Source organism: Cyprinus carpio, chromosome B20, assembly GCF_018340385.1.
Source record: "Cyprinus carpio isolate SPL01 chromosome B20, ASM1834038v1, whole genome shotgun sequence".
Taxonomy (NCBI): domain Eukaryota; kingdom Metazoa; phylum Chordata; class Actinopteri; order Cypriniformes; family Cyprinidae; genus Cyprinus; species Cyprinus carpio.
The window spans coordinates 11,449,055-11,469,977 of record NC_056616.1 but is presented as its reverse complement, the minus strand read 5'-3'; the positions used below and the strand labels follow the sequence as shown (position 1 = coordinate 11,469,977).

Below are 20,923 nucleotides of genomic sequence, written 5' to 3'. Positions count from 1 at the left end.
GAATGAAACATCATTATCAAAAGGACATCTAGCTTGTCTAAGCTGTTAAATCCCCGAGCCCCTGTCACCTTTGCATTCATTTATTAATACAAGTTAATTTAATGACAGTGTTGTTCGCTTAAAGTCTAAAGACAAACCCTTGAAACGTGTGCGTTATGTTGAAGGCATATTTTCCATGTTAATAAACAAGTCTTGGTGATTTTTCAAAACTTTTATTAACAATGTCACATTACATTCTTAAACTTTAATTTCATGGATTATAAACCAGTTTTAAGTGTAGCCAGACACTGTAAATTTAAGATAAAAAAAATCAATCTTCATTTTTGTGTGTAGTATTTAAAAGAAAAAAGTACTGCAAGTTACAGCATAAATTCGTCAGATTGGCTTGACAGTTTTGTATTTGAACTTGTCTGTTAAAATGATAAAAAATGAAGAACAGTTGGGGAAAGAAATATATTTTTAATGAAATCTTTCAGATCATTCAGTTTCATGACTGCGTTTGACAAAAGGAGGGTTCGTTATAAGATCCCTTAGAAACCCACAGCTGTGATTTATCCTTTATAAGTGTGTGTATTTTTCTAATTAGAGCTGCTATTCCTCTCTGGTGTGATATGCTATTTATGAGAGAAACACTTGAAGATTAGCAACATAAATTATTCTTCAAACAGCTTATTAAATAAGTGTGGCAGCTGAAATTCTTTACAGGATGTCATATATAAAGTGTAACATTAGTTTAGCCTCTTCCACTCCTAGCTGTCATGATGAAGACAAATCCAGCAAAAGTGCAGTCTGGCAGTCCTGAAGTTTTAATACAAACCTTCACACAGAGAATCAAATGGAGACCACTCAGTAAGCCAGAGACGTTCAGAAAAAGTTCCCGTTTGAATTTCAACATTATTTTTCCTTATTTGAAACGGTTTATTTAGGGACAGTATCAATGAAAAAATGTCTCGGAGGATTACAACATAAATCAAAACATCCCTTATATTCAGTTAAAAATACCATATCCAGTTTATTGTTAGTGAGAGTGGGCAGCTAATCCAGCGGTTCCTGTTTGATTCGAATGACGGAGGTCGTGACCCCACGGTGACTTCGTTTGAGCTCTCTCCTCAGAACGTACTCACTGAACTGCGTTGAGTCCACACCACCTCCACAAGAAGCAGCAATCTCAAAACCTCTTTGCTGCAGTCGCTCCAGAACCTGACGAACAAAAAAATTCCCAAACACACACAAAATTATTATCCTTTCATATTCTACACAACAGTTAACCATTAATATACATAGTGTTCAAATGTTTGGGGTCAGTATGGTTTTGAAGTCTCTTATATTCACCAAAGCTGCATTTATTTGATTAAATTATTTTAAAATGTAATTTATTTCGGTGATGGCAAAGCTGGATTTTCAGCAGCCATTATTCCAGTCTTCAGTGTCACATGATCCTTCGGAGATTATTCTAATATCCTGGGGTTTGGTGCTCAAGTCATGTTAAAAATAGTCAGCTGTGCTGCTTAGTTTTGATCATTTTAATGCATCCTTGCTGAATAGGTTGTGTTGACAAATGTGTTTATACAGCTTGAGTTTCAAATGCATAAAAATTGCAGTATGCTTTACTTGTTGGGATGTACATACTTGCTAAGGACGTGGAGCTTGAAGACTGATATGGAACAGAATAAATTGTTGAATAAAGCTGTTATTTTTGTTTTCTTTGCGCACAAAAATATTCTTGTAGCTTCATAACATTACAGTTGAATAACTGATGTCACATGGACTATTTTAATGTCCTTACTACCTTTCTGGGCATTAAACATGTCAGTTGCGCTGCTATACATGGAGGGTCAGAGAGCTCTCGGATTTCATCAAAAATATCTTAATTTGTGTTCCAAAGATGAACGAAGATCTTACGGGTTTGGAATGATATGAAGGTGAGTAATTAATAACAGAATCTTCATTCTTGTGTGAACTATCCCTTTAAAGAAGTACTATAAACAATCACTGTTTAAAAAGAACAGTGTGAAGACTCTTCAAATTTCTGCTTTTGTGTCCCACAGAGAGAGAGAGAGAAAAGCAGCATATGGATTTAGAATGACATGAGTAAATTGTGACCATTTTCATGTTTGTGTGAACTATCCCTTTAATTGAACACCCCTGGCACAAAATCACTGTTGTCTTCAGTTAGTGTTATAAACCATCTGTCCAGCAGCTCTCTCATCTGAACAAAATGAGATACTTAAACCACTGGCTTATTCTTGTCTTTCTTTCTGTCTGTTTCTCACTCTCTCTCTCTCTCTCTCTCTCTCTCTCACTGTTTCTTCCAGTCCTGCAGATATTCGCTCCACAGAACTGTGAGATCACATTCTAGTAGTGTGCCTTAAGGATGTCCCTTCCTCTTTTCCTCTCCAGCACTGCGTCACTAAAATTCCCTTCACTACCTCCCTACATCTACAGTTTTCCACCATCTTTCTCTTTCTTGGTCTTTTTCCCCCCTCCAAACTTTCACTTACAGGTCAAAGTTTTTGTCTGTCTCCACTGTGTGACTTTCCATCATGCTTTTGTCTTTCAACCCTCTTTTTCTCTGATTTTTCTTTCCCATCTTCTGCTTCTACTTTTCTCAATCTCTTGCTTCCATTAGTGTGACGGCAAGTGCCAGGGGCCAAAAGATTTAATAAGCAAACAGGATTAGACAGCCTCTAGACACACACACACACACACAGTATGAAATGGTTACAGAGCACAGTATAGGAAAAATTTAGCTCATATTGTACATTCATTCCTGACATGAATCATGTGCCAGTGTTTGTAGTTTCTAATACAAAATCAGCTGATGTTTCTGGATGAAGTTGTTTTAAAAGACTTGCAGATTTCATTTTGAAGTGGTTACATGTGGTGTAACCATCAAGTAAAAAAATATATATATTTTCCAGATACATGCAAGTGTACACTTCTTGATCATTATTTAAAAGACAAAAAGTATAGTAAAAAGTTTAAATAAAAAACTAAAACTTCACTTTATTCAGCTTAATATGATTATACAGTATATCTTATTAGTTTTGTAAAGTGAGTAAGCTAAATTAAACATTTTTTTTCCCTAAGAAAAAAAAAAAATTTATTGTGTAAAAAAATAAATAGTAACTTAAAAAAAGAATCCTAATTTTTTACAGTGTACTTAAGGTTTTCTTTTTAATAATTTCATTCTTTAATGAGAATTTTTTACTTCATCATGATACCAGGACAGCTGTACCATATTTTTGTGTGACATTTTTGACTTTGCATGGCTCGTGAATTCTCAAAAATCTGTAAAAAAGTCATCAATACTTCCTAAACATTTATATTTATTATACAAATAAATAAATAATTGGTATTGGCTGGTGTGTGAGTGGTGTTTAAGGTGTCACCCACCTGTACAGAGTTGAGGTGGCAGTATCCGTTTAGAGGAAAGCGTATGACGTGAGTGGAATCATGGTTCCAGCCTGCGTTGACGGAGTTGCACATGACGTCTCCTATCTCTGGGAAGATGTCCTCGATGAGGGCTTTGTCACCACTGAGCGTTATCCTCTCTCCCAGCTCGGGGGCCACGCGCACTACCACACACTCACACAGGCGTGATGTGTACCTAGAGTCCTGCTCCGAACGCCAGCGCTCCAGCTCAGCCTGCAGAGGCTGCAGCTGGAAATATCGGGCCTCCTCGTACAGCAGAGAGTAATCCTACACACAGATACACAGATAGATGGCACAACTGGTACTTAAGGAATGATTCACCTAGAAATGAAAATTCAGTCTTTGTTTATGGCTGTTACGGTACTTTTATTATTTTTTTGGACAGCTCCTGGTCAATATAAACTGTTGTATGGCAAGAGATGTGTAGTGATTCTTCAAAGTACATTTATTTCAGTGTTTCATGAAAAAAATAACAGCATGGGTTTGGAGCAACCCCTGTTATGTAAATTTTTTGGTGAACTATTCATTTATTTATTTATTTTTCAAAAATATGATATCAATAATAATGCAGAGTAAGATTTAAATACCTTAAAGTCATCTGGGATGAGCAGTTTTGAGGTCCTGAGGAAGTTTAATATGTAGCGGAACATGTGTCCATCCCGATCTATAAAATAATGCTGCTTCAGGCTATCCAATACAATGGGCTCCGTGCCATCAAACAAACGACCAATCCTGTAAGAGGAACAGACAGATATTAAAATATTTAGATGCAATCAAACAACAACAATGATTTGATTTCTTATGAAAGGTTTTTCTCACACACTATTGCTATTCCTATCATTATGGGGACACTTTAATGGTTTTTACACTGTACCCTAAACCTACCTCACATAAAACTTTCTGCATTTTTAGATTAAAAAAAATACCAGGTACACACACACACACACACACACACACACACACACACACACACACACACACGCACACACACACAGTTAAAAAATTTGAACTCAAAGTTTGGAGTTCAAAAGGTTTTTTTATTTTATTTATTTTTTATGTTTTTGGTGCTCAAGAAACATTTCTTGTTATTAATTTTTTAAAAGTTTGATATTTTAATGTTAACTTAATATTTCTGTGTTTTTAGGATTACTTATGAACAGAAAGTTCAAAAGAACATTTATTTTAAAATTACATTTATTCATAAACCTATGGTAACTATAACTAGGTTTCTTAAATTTTGGGTCATTTTATACTTTTTTTATTCATTGGAATTTTTTATTTCCCCATGTTTTCCTCATGTTTAAGTTCACTCTCTAACATACAATCAGTCTGACAGCAGTTTCATTTGCTTTTTTAAGTATTAACATTAAATGCATATTTCACCCAGAAATGAAAATTCTATCATTAATTACTCACCCACATGTCGTTCCAAACCCATAAGACCTTCATTCATCTTCGGAACATAAGTTAAGATATTTTTGATGAAATCTGAGAGATTTCTGACCCTGCAGACAACAACTTAACTACCACATTCAAGGCCCAGAAAGGTAGTAAGAACATCATTAAAATAGTCCATGTGACATCAGTGGCTCAACCGTAATTTTATGAAGCTAAAGGAATGGTTTTTGTGTGCAAAGAAAACTAAAAAAACTCTATTCAACAATTCTTCTCTTCCGTGTCAGTCTTTGGCGCACGTTCATGAGTACCACAATGCTTCATAAAAGTACGGTTGAACCACTGATTTCATTAAAAATATCTGAATTTGTGTTGCAAAGATGAACGAAGGACTTTGGAATGACATGAGGGTGAATAATTAATACATAATTTTTGTGTGAACTATCCCTTTAACTGCACTAACCCACAATATTCTTATATACAAATATACAAATGTTGTCATGTGAAACTAATACATTGCGATCCGTTCTATATGTGTTTTAAAAGACCAATTAACGTACTAATGTCTCTTAACTACAATAGTAATGATATTACCAATGTACTGTTTTTTTTTTTTTTTTTTTTTTTTGCTTGCATTTAAAGAGATGTCAGTTTGCAGAAAATAAACGACCGAAACAATCTGAGGAAAAATTGTTGTGACTAGGTGCTGCTAGGATGTTATTGGATTTGACGGAAGTTTGATAACCACTGTGCTAAAATATTCATTAAAAACAATCATATGCGTGTGCTCATGAAAATATATGACTGTCCGACAGCAGATTTGACAGTTCTTTCGGTCAGCACAGTCTGCCTGAACTATAGCCTGCATCTGCATCAGCATCACGGAGGGCATGGCTGGAGGCGGCGACTATCATTGCTCCTGACGACGCAAATGTCATCATCCAGCGCCCTGCTTCCTGGCTCCATGATGAGTGCGTTGTCATATTGATGTTGTTTGTGATAAAGTAGCCAAGGGGAGAATGGATCACAACTGTCACTGACTCCAATGCTCTCTGAAACATCTACTTGACAATAAAGGCTTTCCAAGGCCTATACTAGATTATACAAGATTCGTCTGATACTGTATGGGAAAATATGTGTTTCTATGCCACTGTAAGGGACAGTGGGAGGCGGAAACTGTGTGAGACATGTGAGCAGTTGTGAGACAGGATGCTAGTCTGGCTCAAAGCGCTTTAGGCTCCTTTTGGCCTGTGCTCTGATGTTTGACTCAGTCAGCAGCTACAAGACAATAATGCTCTTTGGCATTGCAGAAATATACCGGTCAGTGAGCTAATGAGCACAGACAAGCCACACACACACACACACACACACACACACACACACACACGTAGAGCAAACACACATCATGAAGGACTTGTGTGTGAACAGATGCGTTCAGAGGATGACATGCATTTGAGAAATTTACGGCTGACTGCCAAACGAATTGGAATACAGTGAAATAAAATGTAATTTTTATTGGTAATCTTGAACACCTCCCTCATTTCATACTAGGACAGTTTGTTTCCAAAATGTTTAGAATTTCAATTCCTGGTTCTGGGATCAACAATTCCTCACTGTTGCTTTCAATTCTTTTTTTCTTTTTTCTTTTTAAAGATTGGAGACGTTCACCTAATCTTACTGGGACTACATGAAATGAAAGCTCACACCCTTTTAAATTTTAATAATTAATAATGGATGAAATGTAGTGCTGCCGAATGATTAATCGCGATTAATCGCATCCAAAAAAAAAGTTTTTGTGTACATAATATGTGTGTGCACTCTGTATATTTATTATGTATATATAAATACACACACATGCATGTTTATATTAAAAAAAGTTTATATATTAAATATATTTATATTTAATATAATTTATATGAACATAAATATATACGTGTAAATACATGTAAATATTTTCAAAATATATACTGTATATATGTGTATCTTTATACAGTATATACATAATAAATATACACAGTACACACACATATATTACATAAACTATAAAAAGAATATAAATTATATGAATATAATAGATGCTGATAATAATCATTCATTGATCTATTCATGTAGTCCAGAGCGGTTCTCAAAGTTTACTGTCACAGCTCTACTGTTAGACTATGGTTTCCATTTCTATATGGTTTTGTGTCTGTGTGTGAAATGTACCTGGACTCTGGGTATTTGGATAATGTGGCCAGGCTGCTGGTATACATGTGACCCCCTACATCAATGTGGACCGGCGCATTGGCCTTTGTGAGCTGTGCGGGTGTGGGGATGCCAGCTGTACCCAGCGGGGAGACCGGCGAATGTGCCAAGATCGGCCGAGTCGACATGCCCACACTGTTGCTGCGATTCTCCTGAGAAAAAAAGAAAGGTAAGAAGAAATTTCAAGAAGAATATTTATAGCAGAAGGTCAAATGAGTCAACATGAAATGGCATTTGAAACCAATTTTACTTGGAAAAAAGTTTAAGCATCAGGATTTGATTGGATTGTAAAAAGTGGACACTGATACACCAGAAGTTATACTGAAAATACGAAAAAAGTTGTATCAACTTTTTTTATACTTTAATAGAGATCAAATTTATACATCATGATTTGATCGTATCATGAAAATTCAATGGACCAGAATGGAGTCAAGTGGTTGGAAGGGAGGGGTTGAAGAAGTAAAAGGGTTTTGTGACGCCAGCCAAAAAGAAATTTCTCAGGCCCATGGGCGAAAGCTGAGGGCCTGTCATGGCCTTTGATTTGGGCTGTCGTGCCGTGTCATATTACAACACAGCAGAAAAAATAGAGAGGATAAAAAAACATGCCCCTGAAGCATTCATTCATTTAACTTAAATAATCCTTAACATTTTAATAATATAGTTGGATATAATGCAACATTTACTTTCAGCCCTTCACTGTAAACATTTGGACACCACTGGTTTAAATTTTACAAAGGCAAATTTCTTTTTCTTTGGAATATTTTGTCGATGTATTGTACAAAAGGAGCATGCATTACATAAACAGGTGTCAATTTTGATTTCATGTGGACTAGCTGAAACCAAACAGAATCACAAGTTTCCTGAACACTCCTACATCCCCTTTTGCCTCAAACTCCCACCGTCCATTGTCCAGAAAACAGCTAGTTTGGTGATTCAGACAAAGCATGGTTTTAAAAACACCACGGGGCAACAGTGTTTCTGGGAATCAACTTTTAAATGGTTCGCTTATAGCACTCTCTGCACACTAAACTAGAATAGGAAAGTATTTTAACCAAAACAATTAAAGCAGCCTCTTCATTTGGTTAATGTGTCACGGGTTTAGAATAGCAGCACAGCGCTAAATGGTTTACAGCATAAACACAGATAATCATTTCTATCTTGACAGCTACACTGCAACATAAGTGGAAATAATTAAATTGACCCGTTATGGCATTAATGGTGATTTGGCTGTCAGCACTACACAACATTACAGTAGCACCACTCTCATTAGCATCAGTAGGGGCTCGTTCCATGGGCTTTGTCTGACATAATATCTGCTTGTGCTGGGAAACAACTGTTTGCTAAATCTCAATGGCCACTCTCTACTGGGGCGCAATGAAACAGCCATGGGCAGAGTTTCCTGTAAAGATGAAAAACAGAAAAAAGTAAACTGTAACTTAAGTATACTTGTGTACTTAGTGCACTATCAATGCATTTTTCGCCCAAAGCGGAGTAACAATATCTGAGTCTACTGTCTTACAGAAATAAACATGCTGAGAGAATGAGTACAGCGGACTGGCTTATACAGCGACCTGAAAAACAAGCATTAACCCTTGGTAATACACAGAACATGTGCAAGTAAACATGTATCCAGGCTAGCACATTAAAGCACTAATGATAAACATCTCTGGCACAACTGGGTGTTTTAGCGGCTGAATGGGGTGTTATGCCTATGGGAAGACTAACTTGGGTCAAAAAGGCATTTTCTCATGCATTTTTTTTCAAAAAAGAAAAAAAAAGAAAAAAGTATTTTATTTTCTGGCTAATTTTATATTTGCAGTGTAGACAATGAGGAAAATAGAGCATGGGGTGGACAATGTTTGCTTTTATTGATTTGGCTTTTGACAAAAATAAGATTGTACAGTCAACTTATTTATACACACCCAACACATGTATAAAAAACGTAATATATTTGTGCCTTAAAGAACAAAGCTAGTTCAGTGACCTGTGCAGTAAATAAGTACAACCCAATTAAGTTAAAACAAGTGTTACATGAACAGAACCTATTTATTATTCCACTGTCACGGATGGTGCCTGGAGCCAGAGAAGGGTGAGCTACTGGCTCTGCCATTAGCTAATTGGAAAGATGTTGACACAAACTTAAAGTATACTCTGGAATTGAGGATGCTCAAACTAAACAAGCAGGGTAGGTTAATCATTGCAGTAGTGATGTGAGAGAGTTTAAATGGAGCTGAGATCTTTGCAGTATTTATGGGGATGGGGATTATTTGTGATTTGAGAGTGAGAGGCAGAGAGAGAGTTGGTTAGATATATACAGGTCTATAGATCTAGTAAAAAACATTAAAGGGTGAATGAAAGTGGTGCAATGGGTATCTACATATCATTGCTAAATCAGAGCTTATTAGTGAGTGATATATAAATAAACAAACAAACAAATAAATGGACATTCTTTATGGCTTGTTGTAAATGTGAGTTTCATACAAGCAACATGTGTCAGAAGCTACTACAGTGTTGGTTTGATTAGTGAACATACTATCATTCTAAACTTCAGATGACAAAATAATACATTTGTATACAAAATAACTTCAAAAGTTTGTGGTTAATATTTTTTGATACTTTATGCTTTTTAAAAAATAGATTTTGAAAGTGACAGTAAAGACATTTAAAATGTTACGAAAGATTTCCATTTCAAATAAGTGTTGTTCTTTGGTACTTTTTATTCATAGGATCATGAAAAAAATAATTGCATCACGGTTTCCACAAAAATATTACGCAGCTGCAGCACAACTGTTTTCAACATTGATAATAATAAATGTTTCTTGAGCAGCAAATGATTTCTGAAGGATGATTTGACACTGAAGACTGATATAATGCTGAAATTCCATTACAGGAATACATTACTTTTTAAATTATATTAAAATTCAAATAAAAAACTACATGAAATATTTCATTATTTTACTTTTTTTAAGTATTTTTGATCAAATAAATGCAGCTTTGGTAAGCTTAAGAGACTTTTGAACAGTAGTGTACCTGTAAATGCAAAATATGTAAAACGATAAGCCTAAATAATGCATATGACTCAATGGATGCATGAGGTAAAAAGTTCCCCAAAGTTTCAAAGTCTCTGACCCAGACTCTTGATTGTTAAGTCATCTCACCTCATCTCAGCATGTACAGCAACAAAGGAAGATATGAAAGCAAAGATGCACTTTACATCAGTTAATTAGCAAGGAGGGAGCATGATATAATTGGATGTGAATGTGAAATTACCAAGTGTCATAACTGACAAGGCCTTTCAAATTTTTTTCCAGGATGTTTTCCAGGACTCTCTTCCCCCTCTAGGTGTCGCTAATACATACTTACCCCAAACTTTTTTAAGATGCTGTGATTTTAGTGCACGACAACAAAGAGAAAAAAAAAATAGAAAAATCTTTAACATTAACATTCATTATGACAATATTGCTGAGGTTATATTAAAAAAGCACAGGTATAAACTCTCGAGGATGAATATGTAGGTACTGTAGAGCACTGTTTAATTCTGATCATTAATATAGTGTAATGCAGCTGAAGAACACACTAAGCAGCTCATCTCAGACATTATATTTAGGAGTCAATGTTTTTTGCTGGAGCTCAGCACAGGTGCAGTATTAGCTCATGCCTCCGCAGGCAACGAATGCTTTTATTTTCACACTCACCTTCATGCTGAAGGGTGAAGAAATCAGTGCCTGTTTTAGTGCAGCCTACTTACAAAGCATAATAATATTCACCAACATATGAACGAATCGAACTTAATCACATCCCCAAATGGACCCCCGCTGGCAATTTGAGCTGCTGCCCCTCGGCGAAGATGGAAATGATGTACTTGTTTATAAAGACGGGGAGTTAGTGAGAAAAAAAGACATTAAAGGTGTATTAATCTAATAACAGACTTCAAAAATACATATTAATTCCAAAAATTAATGCATAATGAAATCGTACAATTCACTTTGTGTGGGGACCAAGTGGCACAGTTCAAAGTTAAGTTTCAGTCTGAAATCACCGCACTCTGTCCCACCAGAGATACGCCAGCATAACAAACTTGACATTATAATGAAGAAGTAAATCAGGGATTTGCTGACAAATGTTCCATGCAAAATGACACACACAGATGAGTCAAATTTGACATCCCACGTGGTTGTCTCAAATGATTAATTTGCATAAATCTGCTCGGTGTGATGTGATTGACAGACAGCAGGGCCGCTGGTAAAACTATCTGAAGCGCTATTCTAAGACCGTGTCACGTGTCACAAACGTTTCGACGTGCTAAAGACAAGAAATCGCCGTTACCTGTGAGGGCAGCATACGAGGACTCTCTCCGTTGGGTTCGCAACGAGCGGAGACTAGCGCGGTGACAGCCGGAGTGTCCGCGCGCGCGCAGAGTCTTTTCGGCGAGGCCCCCGGTTCCGCAACGCTTACCGGACAGACGAGCGTCCGCGGGCGCTTGATCACCTTCTGCGGTTTGAGCTCGAGCTCGGCCTCGCAGCGCAGCACGTGCTGCAGGTGCGTTCCTCCGTTGACCGTTTCCGGAGAGACGCTGAGAGGCGCTAACTTTGACCCGATGCCCGCAATGCCGTTGAGCGTTGCTATGGAGACGGCGCCGATGCAGTGGTTGGTGTAGGTCTTTGACAGTTTGGCGGCACGCGACAGCATCTGCATCCTCGTGCCCAGCAGGTTTTTACCGATGGCTTTATTCTCGTACCACGTCGTGTCGGTGTCGCTGCAGTGATCCCGCGGGCGCTGGAAGAACGCCTTGCAGAGAGGATTGCGCTTCGAGAGGTACTTGACGAAGCTCGCGTAGGGACAGAACTCCGTGGCGGTCTCGTACATGCGGGGCAGGTTGTCGTCGTCCGTGTCCGTTCTTTTCTTCGTCCAGGACGCGGAACGGGACTTGTGGTACGGCCCGAGCGCTTTGAAGTACACAAACTTGCGTCCGTCCTCGTCGGCGGCCAGACCGAAAGAGTCCTCCTCGAGCTCGCGCTGGTTCTCCCGCCCCCGCGTGCAGAAGTACATGCAAGTCTCGAACCAGACTTTGTTGAGCAGCCCGAACGGAGAGCTGGCGCTGAACACGGCCGACGTGTAGAGCTTTCTCAGGTCGGAGCGCGTGATGGCTTGCTTCTGCACCACGGGACCGGCACCCTGCTCTTCCAGCTTGCGTATGACCGCGGCGAGCGCGAGGTTGGCGCTGCGCAGCTCGGGGTCCTTGGTGAGGTCCAGCGTGCGGCAGAAGGGGGGCTCGTTCAGGTAGCGGTTGAGCGAGCTCCGGATGCTGATGAGGGAGGACTTGCTGTACAGCTGTCCGCTTTTGGAGCGCGCCTCTGAGTAGAAGGAGCGCAGCACTTTGCAGAGCGCGTGCTTGTCCATGCTCTCAAAGTCCGTACTTTGCGCCTTCTCCGTCAGGTACTCCCGGAAGATTCGCACCGCGTACCGGGTGGCCAGACGCGTGTTCTCGCTCAGCCTGGAGCGGTGCACGTCTCCCTCGGGTCCCATGTCCAGAGCGGCGAAAAGCGGGTCCCCCGCCGCCGCTGAGTCGAGCTGGTCCGTATTGCGCATAAGGACCGCTTCCCCCGTCTCCACGGCAGCAGCGCAGCTGTCGGGCTCCCCGCTCTCCTCCCACTCTAACTCGGCTTCCTCTTCTGACACTTCTCCCTCTTCCCCTGTGATCTGGATCTCCTGAATCTCTTCCTCCTCTTCCTCGCTCGAGCCTCCATCTCTCTCCCGTTCCCCCGCCATCGGGTCCGGTTCATCATCTCTACAGCAGTGGTCCCCGCTGCCAGGCATTCTCGCCATATTGCAGTCTGACAGTGTATGAGTCCCGAGGCACTGCGCATGCGCTATATTGGACCGCAGAGCTGAGAGCTTTTTGTGCGTTTTAGTGACCTTCAGCTACTAGAACAGGCACGCGCTCTTAAAGGTGCAGAGAAAGGGGAGCTAGATTGCCCAAAATGAAAACACACACACACACACACTTTCGCACTTCAACGGAGAGATAAAGCGAGAGAAAGAGGCAAACGGTCAGCTATACTCTGTATGGGACTGCAGCAGAATTAAGCACTAAATTATGCCTTTAATACACCCACACAGACACACACACCTGCTAATTATTAAAGGGCTATGCAGCTCATACAGGCTGACTTGATTTGGGAGTTTCCAGTAGCAGCTGTGATCATGTCTAACCCTGAGGCCATCCATATACTTTCGAGTGTGTGTATACAGCCTTTTGTGTATGTGTGAGAGGAAGAGAGAATGTGACAGATGGGAGGGAGAGAGAGAGAGAGAGAGATGAAGGTGTGGTGAGCTAATTGATATTTCTGTGCATGGTAAGAATAATTTTGACAGCATAAAGTGCACACCACGGGTTTGTGTGTTCAATGATGGCCGGTAAAAAAACAACACTCGAAAAGGTGAAAACTCACACAAAAGGAACAGATCCCACAAAAATGAGAACTGTGTCATTACTTTCAAACTCTAACCTTATATTATAATTGAAAAAAAAAAATTAAAAGTTGTAAATAAAGATTTAGAGTACTTTTTACAAGAAAAAAAGCAGTTTTTATACTTGAAGATTTCACATTAAATTTAGTGTTAGCCATTTCTTTTTTTTCTTTTCTTTTTTTAAAGTTTACTAGCAATTTCTGACTGAAAAAACACATTTTTTTTTCTTTACAGTGTACCTATCCTGCACACTTTTTTACAGTAGCCTATAATGAAAGTGAATGAGGACTGGGACCTAAAAAGTGTTCATACACATCTTTAAAGTCGATTGAAGTCATAAAATAACTTTGCAGGGGGAAAAAATTAATCTAGTTGTCATTTACCAAAAATCCTGAGATCCATTAAAGCTCTTATTGGAACATTAGTTGACTCATTTTAATAAACCAGTTGATCCAGTTTACAAAATTGACTGACTGGAAGATTATTAGTGAACAACAACCTAAATTTGTCTATTTGTCCCATAAGGCTATTGTGCGGCTTCATAAGACTTGCAATATAGGACTTGAGTTATATGAGACATTTTATGATAATTTTATGGTGCATTTGCATCTGTTTTGAAGCTTCAAAATTCATTGTCATTGCATGGAAAAGAGTGAATATCTCAAAAGGCTGCCTTTTGTGTTAGGCATTAGGGTGTATAAATGATGACTGCTGGACTCACCCACAGCTTTACATATTACTTGCTATTTATCATGTGCCACTGTAACTGGACCTTATTTAACGTCTGCTGTTCTGATATGCATTTATGTGCTTTGATTTGCAAATGCAGCTCAGCTGGAGCTCACTGAAAACTTTCTCAGGTTAGAGCAGATTTTCATTTTTCTCTCTTAAATCCTCCGTCTAGCAATAGAGGCTATTGTCATGTAAACGGAGCCCCTCTGAATCGCATCATGGCTTACTCATTTATGCATTGATATTTTCATGTATGAATGATTCTAGAGTACTCGGTATAAAATTGCTTTCGGCCCTGTGGATAAAGAGCCATGCACCATCTCTAAATCTATATGGCGAAATATGCCAGTGTTCATTTGATTCATTACATTCATCCATTAATACGAGATCATCCTCTATAAGTGACCTTGATCAAGAACACATTCCTAAGTGCTTCTGCATTCACGCCTCTCTCCTCTCCCCTGTGTTTGTGTGTGTCGTGAGAACCCTGAGGCAACTGCTGTCTCAGTATGAACAGCACAGAGCTGAGGTTTGGCTCTGGAGAATAAGGCAGATGTTTGTCTCCGGCGCTGTGCCTCAGAGAGAGGCAACGCATGAGGAAGTGGATTTTAGAGCTCAGCTCAAAGCTAGAGGAGGAATGAAAAAAGCTCTATTCATCCATCAGCAAATCAACAGCGATCATCTGACTCATTATCTTTATACGGTCAGAGTCTTTCCAGTCTTGTGAACATTTCTTTAAGGAAAAGTTATGAGTCAGTGGCAAGTAAGTGTGTCTGCGATGGTTCTGAAAAATTCTTACACTATTTTCAAAAAAGTTTAAATAATGACCCTAATATGTCACATGGTGTAACCAATAATGATAAAATAAAAACACTTTCAATAGGCATTTAATACATCTTTTATAATATAATGTAATACATTAGAATTTATAATATACATCAGAATTGTATATTTTAAATATCATAAATTACTAATTAACTAAACGTTTAAATATTTTTATTATATAATTTTATATAATTATATTTTAAAATGTTCTTTATATTACAAATATCATGAATCACTACTTATCAAAAAAGTTATATATATATATATATATATATATATATATATAATTAAAAAAATATTTTTACAACTTTTTTGATAATTTTAAACATCATATAACAGTTTATACGTCTTATTTCATTATATCATGAATTATCAATGAAGTCACACCACATGACATTTTACAAACTGAATTATCCTTGCCTTGTCATAAAAAGGTCAATTTATTTGATATTTTAAGTTTTATTGATGTTGACACACAGTGATGAGGGTCTGAAGAAGTCATCTCAATGACATAAATTCCTGTTTTATTTTTTCTGCATGTTGGTTGCACCACATGATTTGACTCATAAATGAGTTTTGATTATTTTCTTCCTTTTTGGCTTTATGCAATTAATTACAATTCATTTAAATTGAGAATTGAAAAACTTGAATAAAATTCTCTGCATGTAAAAATTGAAAAAACAAGGAAAAATTGAAAAAACATGACAATGAGTGTCATGTTAAAAAGAACTTTGCGGATAAACAAGATGACACTGAACATGTAGAATCAGACTTCTGTTTTGCCGTTAGTTTTAAAGCACATTGTGTTCGGCTAGTCACTGATAGCATTGTTCTGCTCCTGGGACCCTCCAGCACTAAACATTTTGGATATCTACCTCATCTAACACGACTGATTTGAGTCTTTGCTCATTAGTAAAGTGCTCCATAACCTGAAAGAGGTGCATCAAATGAGAAAGACCTCAAACGTGCAGCACTGAAGTTCCCTGGGAGAAACCTGCCGTACAGTCCCTTGCTCGAGGCCACAACATCAACACAACCGGATCGTGATCTCGGTAACTCGAGTCCTCAGGTTACCCCTGGCTAGAACTAAACCAGCCACCTTTGTGTTAGATGCCCGAATCCTTAATCATTAAACTCCCAGCGTCCTTTTCGCAGGGCCGAGGTATAACGGCGGACCTGTATCTCATTTCTCTCCTCTGCACAGCACACATATATCCCAGTGTGAGGATGAGCCTCCATTTTGAAACGAGAGATCTCTCTTCTTTTGTCTCATTCTGTCATTTCTGCCCACAGGCATGTCACCAGAAACAGCACTGACATCTCTCAAAGGAAAGAGAAGGAGAGGGAAAGACAGAGCGAGAGAGCTCGAGCAGAAACGAAAAAAAGAAACCCTCCTTTCCACATTTTAAATTCTCGTTAGCAGAGCCCATTTCACACCTAGATACCCAATTAGCAATTAGCAAAGCTTTAAAGTGCAGTCCTGAGCCGAGGCCCTGATCCCGGCCTGATTTGTATGCGCTTTGTGCAGATAGAGATAAGAGAGAGGCTGAATACATGTGTAGTTTTAAATTTAATTTCATAATCATTTACATGGCAGGGTAGCCTGCAGGCGAGAGGGAAAATAACATGCCCACTCTTCAAAAGGGAGATCAGGCTCGTTACATGGCTGTGCGGAGGATTGGAGAGGGGCTTTTTATGTGCAGGCAGGTAATTTGTTCCCTGACTAATCTGAAGAGATAGAGAAGTTCAGAGGAAGCACTTTTTAAAAACAGTGTGAGCGCAGCATCACAAATCGCCTCTACCTCCGAGGCTTGGGAGAGAATGAAAGCGAGCGAGAGAGAGGAACACCAAGGTGCGATATAGCTGAACCTACTGCCAGAGCCCCGGGCTGCCAAAAAAGAGTAACTACTGAATGTGCGAGTGTGTGTCTGGGTATGTATGGCTCAGAAAGAGATAGAAACCGTCTCTGAGCGCTCCAGCATTGTGTGCTATCCACTATAAGGGAGATGCAAATGGCATCGAGCACCTGTCTGCCCTCTTTGGCCGCTCCTTTAGTATATATATCCATCAGTCAGTGTTCTGGACAGTGCTATTTTAGCATCAGTGATTTGATATTAATATTTTTTATTTAATTTATTTTCCTATTTTTTTTTAAATATTAATTTTAATTTTTAAATGTATATATATATATAAATATATATATAGTTAATGAATGAGAAATTTTGAAAAAAGTTTACTTTTGTAATTTTTAGCATTTATGTTTTATATATATATATATATATATATTACATATTATTATTGTATATAAATAAATAACATTTACCATTTATAATGTTATTTATAATAAATATATGTATCATAATTATAATATATTTACAAATATTTCATACTTTAAAAAAAATGGTTTTAGGTTTAAACAAAAATAACTTATCAAATGGATGGTTGGATGGATGTAGCCATCAGGCTACAGTTCATTTCACATGTTTGTGGCATAAGGGACTCGGAGAGAGACAGTAAGATGGAAAGACTTGCATGACATTCTGCTCTTAATCTTATCCATATTCATGGGCGCATATGCAAAATATGGATGTGTCGAGGAGCGCTGAAGACAGCATGAGGATTAGTAACCTGTGTTTGAGGTGATTCCAAGCCCACATTAACATGTTGAATATTCTACAAGAGTGAGTCAGAAAACTCAGCAACTCTGCCCTGTCCGTGGGCAGCAATTCAGCTCACTGCATGTGATCCATTGTGTGCGTTTTAGTGGGAGATGGTGTTCTGTACAGGAATGCTTGTGTTCTCTACGAGACCAATTACATTTGTACTTTATGATCCCCTACAGTTATACAAGACTCTTTCCAGATTTAACAGATGAGGCTGGTGCCGACTGTGTTGTCCTCACAAGCTGATTCTGTCTGTACAAAGTTTTCTCAGAACAACAGAAACCTTATTTCTATAGAGCTCAAATCTGTCTATGCACATTTCCACCATGACAGCACTGATAAGCATGATATTTTGTGAATATGTGTTGTCCAAGTGGATGTGTGTGGTACTGTCACCTGGCATTTGAGTCTTTAGGTATACGGTCTAATTAGGTTACCTGGCCAAGAGAGGTATCAAAAAGGGCATACTAGTGTGCACTAGAGAGGACTTTGCTTCTGTATTTTGTGTTGTATGCTTGCACATGCCCAAATGTAATGTATCAATTGTTCTATCAAGTCCATGTCTATCTATCTATCTATCTATCTATCTATCTATCTATCTATCTATCGATCACATATCTGTCACTGGGATGGTACCCTTTCAAACAGTACTATCTTTAAGATACTTTGCACCTATGACATCTTTTGTACTATTCCTTCTGAGATAGATAGATAGATAGATAGATAGATAGATAGATAGATAGATATGGACTATAGGACAACTGATACATTACATTTGGGCATGTGTAAGCATACAACACAAAATACAGAAGCAAAGTCCTCTCTAGTGCACACTAGTATGCCCTTTTTGATACTCTTGGCCAGGTAACCTAATTAGGCTGTATATCTAAAGACTCAAATGCCAGGTGACAGTACCACACACATCCACTTGGACAACAACTGGCAATTCCACGAGCTGGGAGCATGTGGATCCACAGCTGTGAGCCAACAGAATAGGCTACAACTTATATGATATGATACACTGGTCAGGAAATAAAGTTATACACGCGACAATCAGTGCATTTAAAATTCGATGTATTCCATTGTAACTCGTGCACGTGTGTTTTGTTCCTCTCTCGCGCGCTCTGAGCGTGCAGCAGCTGTACCGTATTATACGACGAGAATGAAGGAATGCTCGACTTTAAACATCGCTGTTAAAAATAACAACCTCCGCGAAACACAAATAAACAAGAAAAACATCCTCAGCACCATTCAAAAAGTGTAACAAATGCGTGAAAACGCACTCTGGTTGCGATCAAAACTGCAATTTGGCAACCCAAACCCTTGATTACAAAAGCAGCCGCTGTGTTAAAGGATAGATTTTCATAATCGCTTTCCACATTCGCCTCGCGCTCAAAGAGCGTGCGACTTATCGTAGCGCATCGCGAAACCTAATCGAGGACGCCATTACGATATCAGTCAGTTGTTATAGGGTACGCATCAGAACAGTGTTACATGTGACAACGCGCAAACTGCTTCAAGTGTCGCTTCGCGCTGCCATTAAACATATCGGGAAGCGACAGGGTGTAAACTGGGAGCAGATAAATATTTTTGTCCCAAACGCGCTCATCCTCTGGCACATGCGTACATGCAGCTGCGCTCTGAAGACCCACTGCCTCTGTGTAGAAAAAACCCACAAAGCCCAATCTGGCGCTCCTCACCTGGAACATGGGACATCCAGCGACGTGTCACCTCTCCGCGTTTGGGCTCCTGTCCGCGCCCCTCGCTCAAGCGCTGAGGAATGGAGCCCAGCTGAAGCCGAATTCACAGAGAGTCGCTCCAGGGGTTTCACAACCCCTCTGGGCCAGACCCGGATAGAGAAAGAGAGAGAGAAATAGAGAGAGAGCGCGCGCTCTCAGACAAACGCCCCTGCAGATCTCTGCTCACTTCAGGACAACTAGTGAATTAACCGATCACAAGAATGAGCTGTAATATGTGCAGTTTCTCTTATTCTAGGATGTAAAAAGGCATCTGGTGATTTTTCTGCGTAAAACAGTCGTCCACTTCCTACATCTTGCAGCGGGGAGGCAGATTTGAATGGTTATGATTAGTTTTGATGGAACGCTGCCGCAGGCGCTTCCTGCAAATGGATGGTGTGCACGCGCTCACAGAGGGGGAGAGGGCCATTAAACAGATTGAAACCTATGGCACGGCTATGCAAAACCTGTAAATATTAGGGAATTTTAAAACAGAGATTGTGAAACGTAATGGAAATGTACTGCTTATTCTGAAATAATTATTATATGCATCAATACGGTATTTTTTTCTAGTTTGGCCCATGCAGCTCTAAAATATAGCATGAGCTAGAAATGGCCTATTCTGAGCGCAGTTTCTGTAAAATACTTTTTTATCCAGTTCAACTAACTGGGAAGGTCACGGAAATGTCATGAAGATTCATTGCTCAAAAGGTGTGGAAACTCTGCATGTCATTTTCGTGCAAAATATGAACAGTGAACCGAAGTGTTTATTTCTCACCAGTTTTGGTGTGACTTGTTGAATATATTCATTGTATTGGAAATGTCACCATGAATAAAATGACTTGTTAATTTAATATTCACTCAGATTCGCAACCTTGATAAAATGACCGTTGATGTCAGATGCTATATATTAGCTACACATTACGCTTGCTTTAAAGAAAAAAAGAAAAAAAGGGAGTGGAAAAGATGGTAGGATAGTGAATGACAACAGGACATTTCAAATCGTCCCACACACACACACACAACCCTGAGGCCAGAGCATTATGGCTGACTCCACCGCTCCAGTCTGGAGACAGACTTTAGGTACCATCAGCATCTTATCTTTAGTTAAACAAATGCAGGCAGCTTTCTTTCTTTCTTTTTCTTTTCTTATTCGTCCTCACTCTCCAATTCTTGCTGTCTATCTCTCTGACAGAAGAAGGGATGATAGAGGGTATTAATCTCAGTCCATTCTCATTGCAAGTGCTGCCACTCTTCCGCATCTCCGGTAATGAGACACATCATTTATCTGCCTGTTCTCTGCGTGTCAGGCAGAGCCACGAGAAACATTTGCGAGTGTTTGAAGGAGATTTGAACGTGTGTGTGTCAGGATCGCATGGCAAAGAGAGAAGAGAAGGTATGAGGGGATAGGTGTGCTGCGAA

At 39.0% G+C, this 20,923-nt stretch overlaps 1 protein-coding gene across 2 annotated transcripts; it reads right to left on the bottom strand.

Annotated features, from left to right (window-relative positions):
• Positions 1 to 196: 196 nt before the first annotated feature.
• On the bottom strand, positions 197 to 19,984 carry kctd1 (potassium channel tetramerization domain containing 1). Of its 2 annotated transcripts, none has more exons than XM_042746440.1 (5): positions 19,466 to 19,984; positions 7,036 to 7,226; positions 4,023 to 4,167; positions 3,397 to 3,702; positions 197 to 1,200 (listed from the first exon to the last, which is right to left on the bottom strand). In XM_042746440.1, the coding sequence occupies exons 1-5, from the start codon at positions 19,472 to 19,474 to the stop codon at positions 1,036 to 1,038; spliced, it is 816 nt and encodes a 271-aa protein (XP_042602374.1). In that variant the 5' UTR covers positions 19,475 to 19,984; the 3' UTR covers positions 197 to 1,035. The 2 variants fall into 2 exon arrangements, with proteins under 2 accessions (XP_042602374.1, XP_042602373.1); XM_042746439.1 differs by lacking the exon at positions 19,466 to 19,984 and adding an exon at positions 11,401 to 13,605.
• Positions 19,985 to 20,923: the final 939 nt, after the last annotated feature.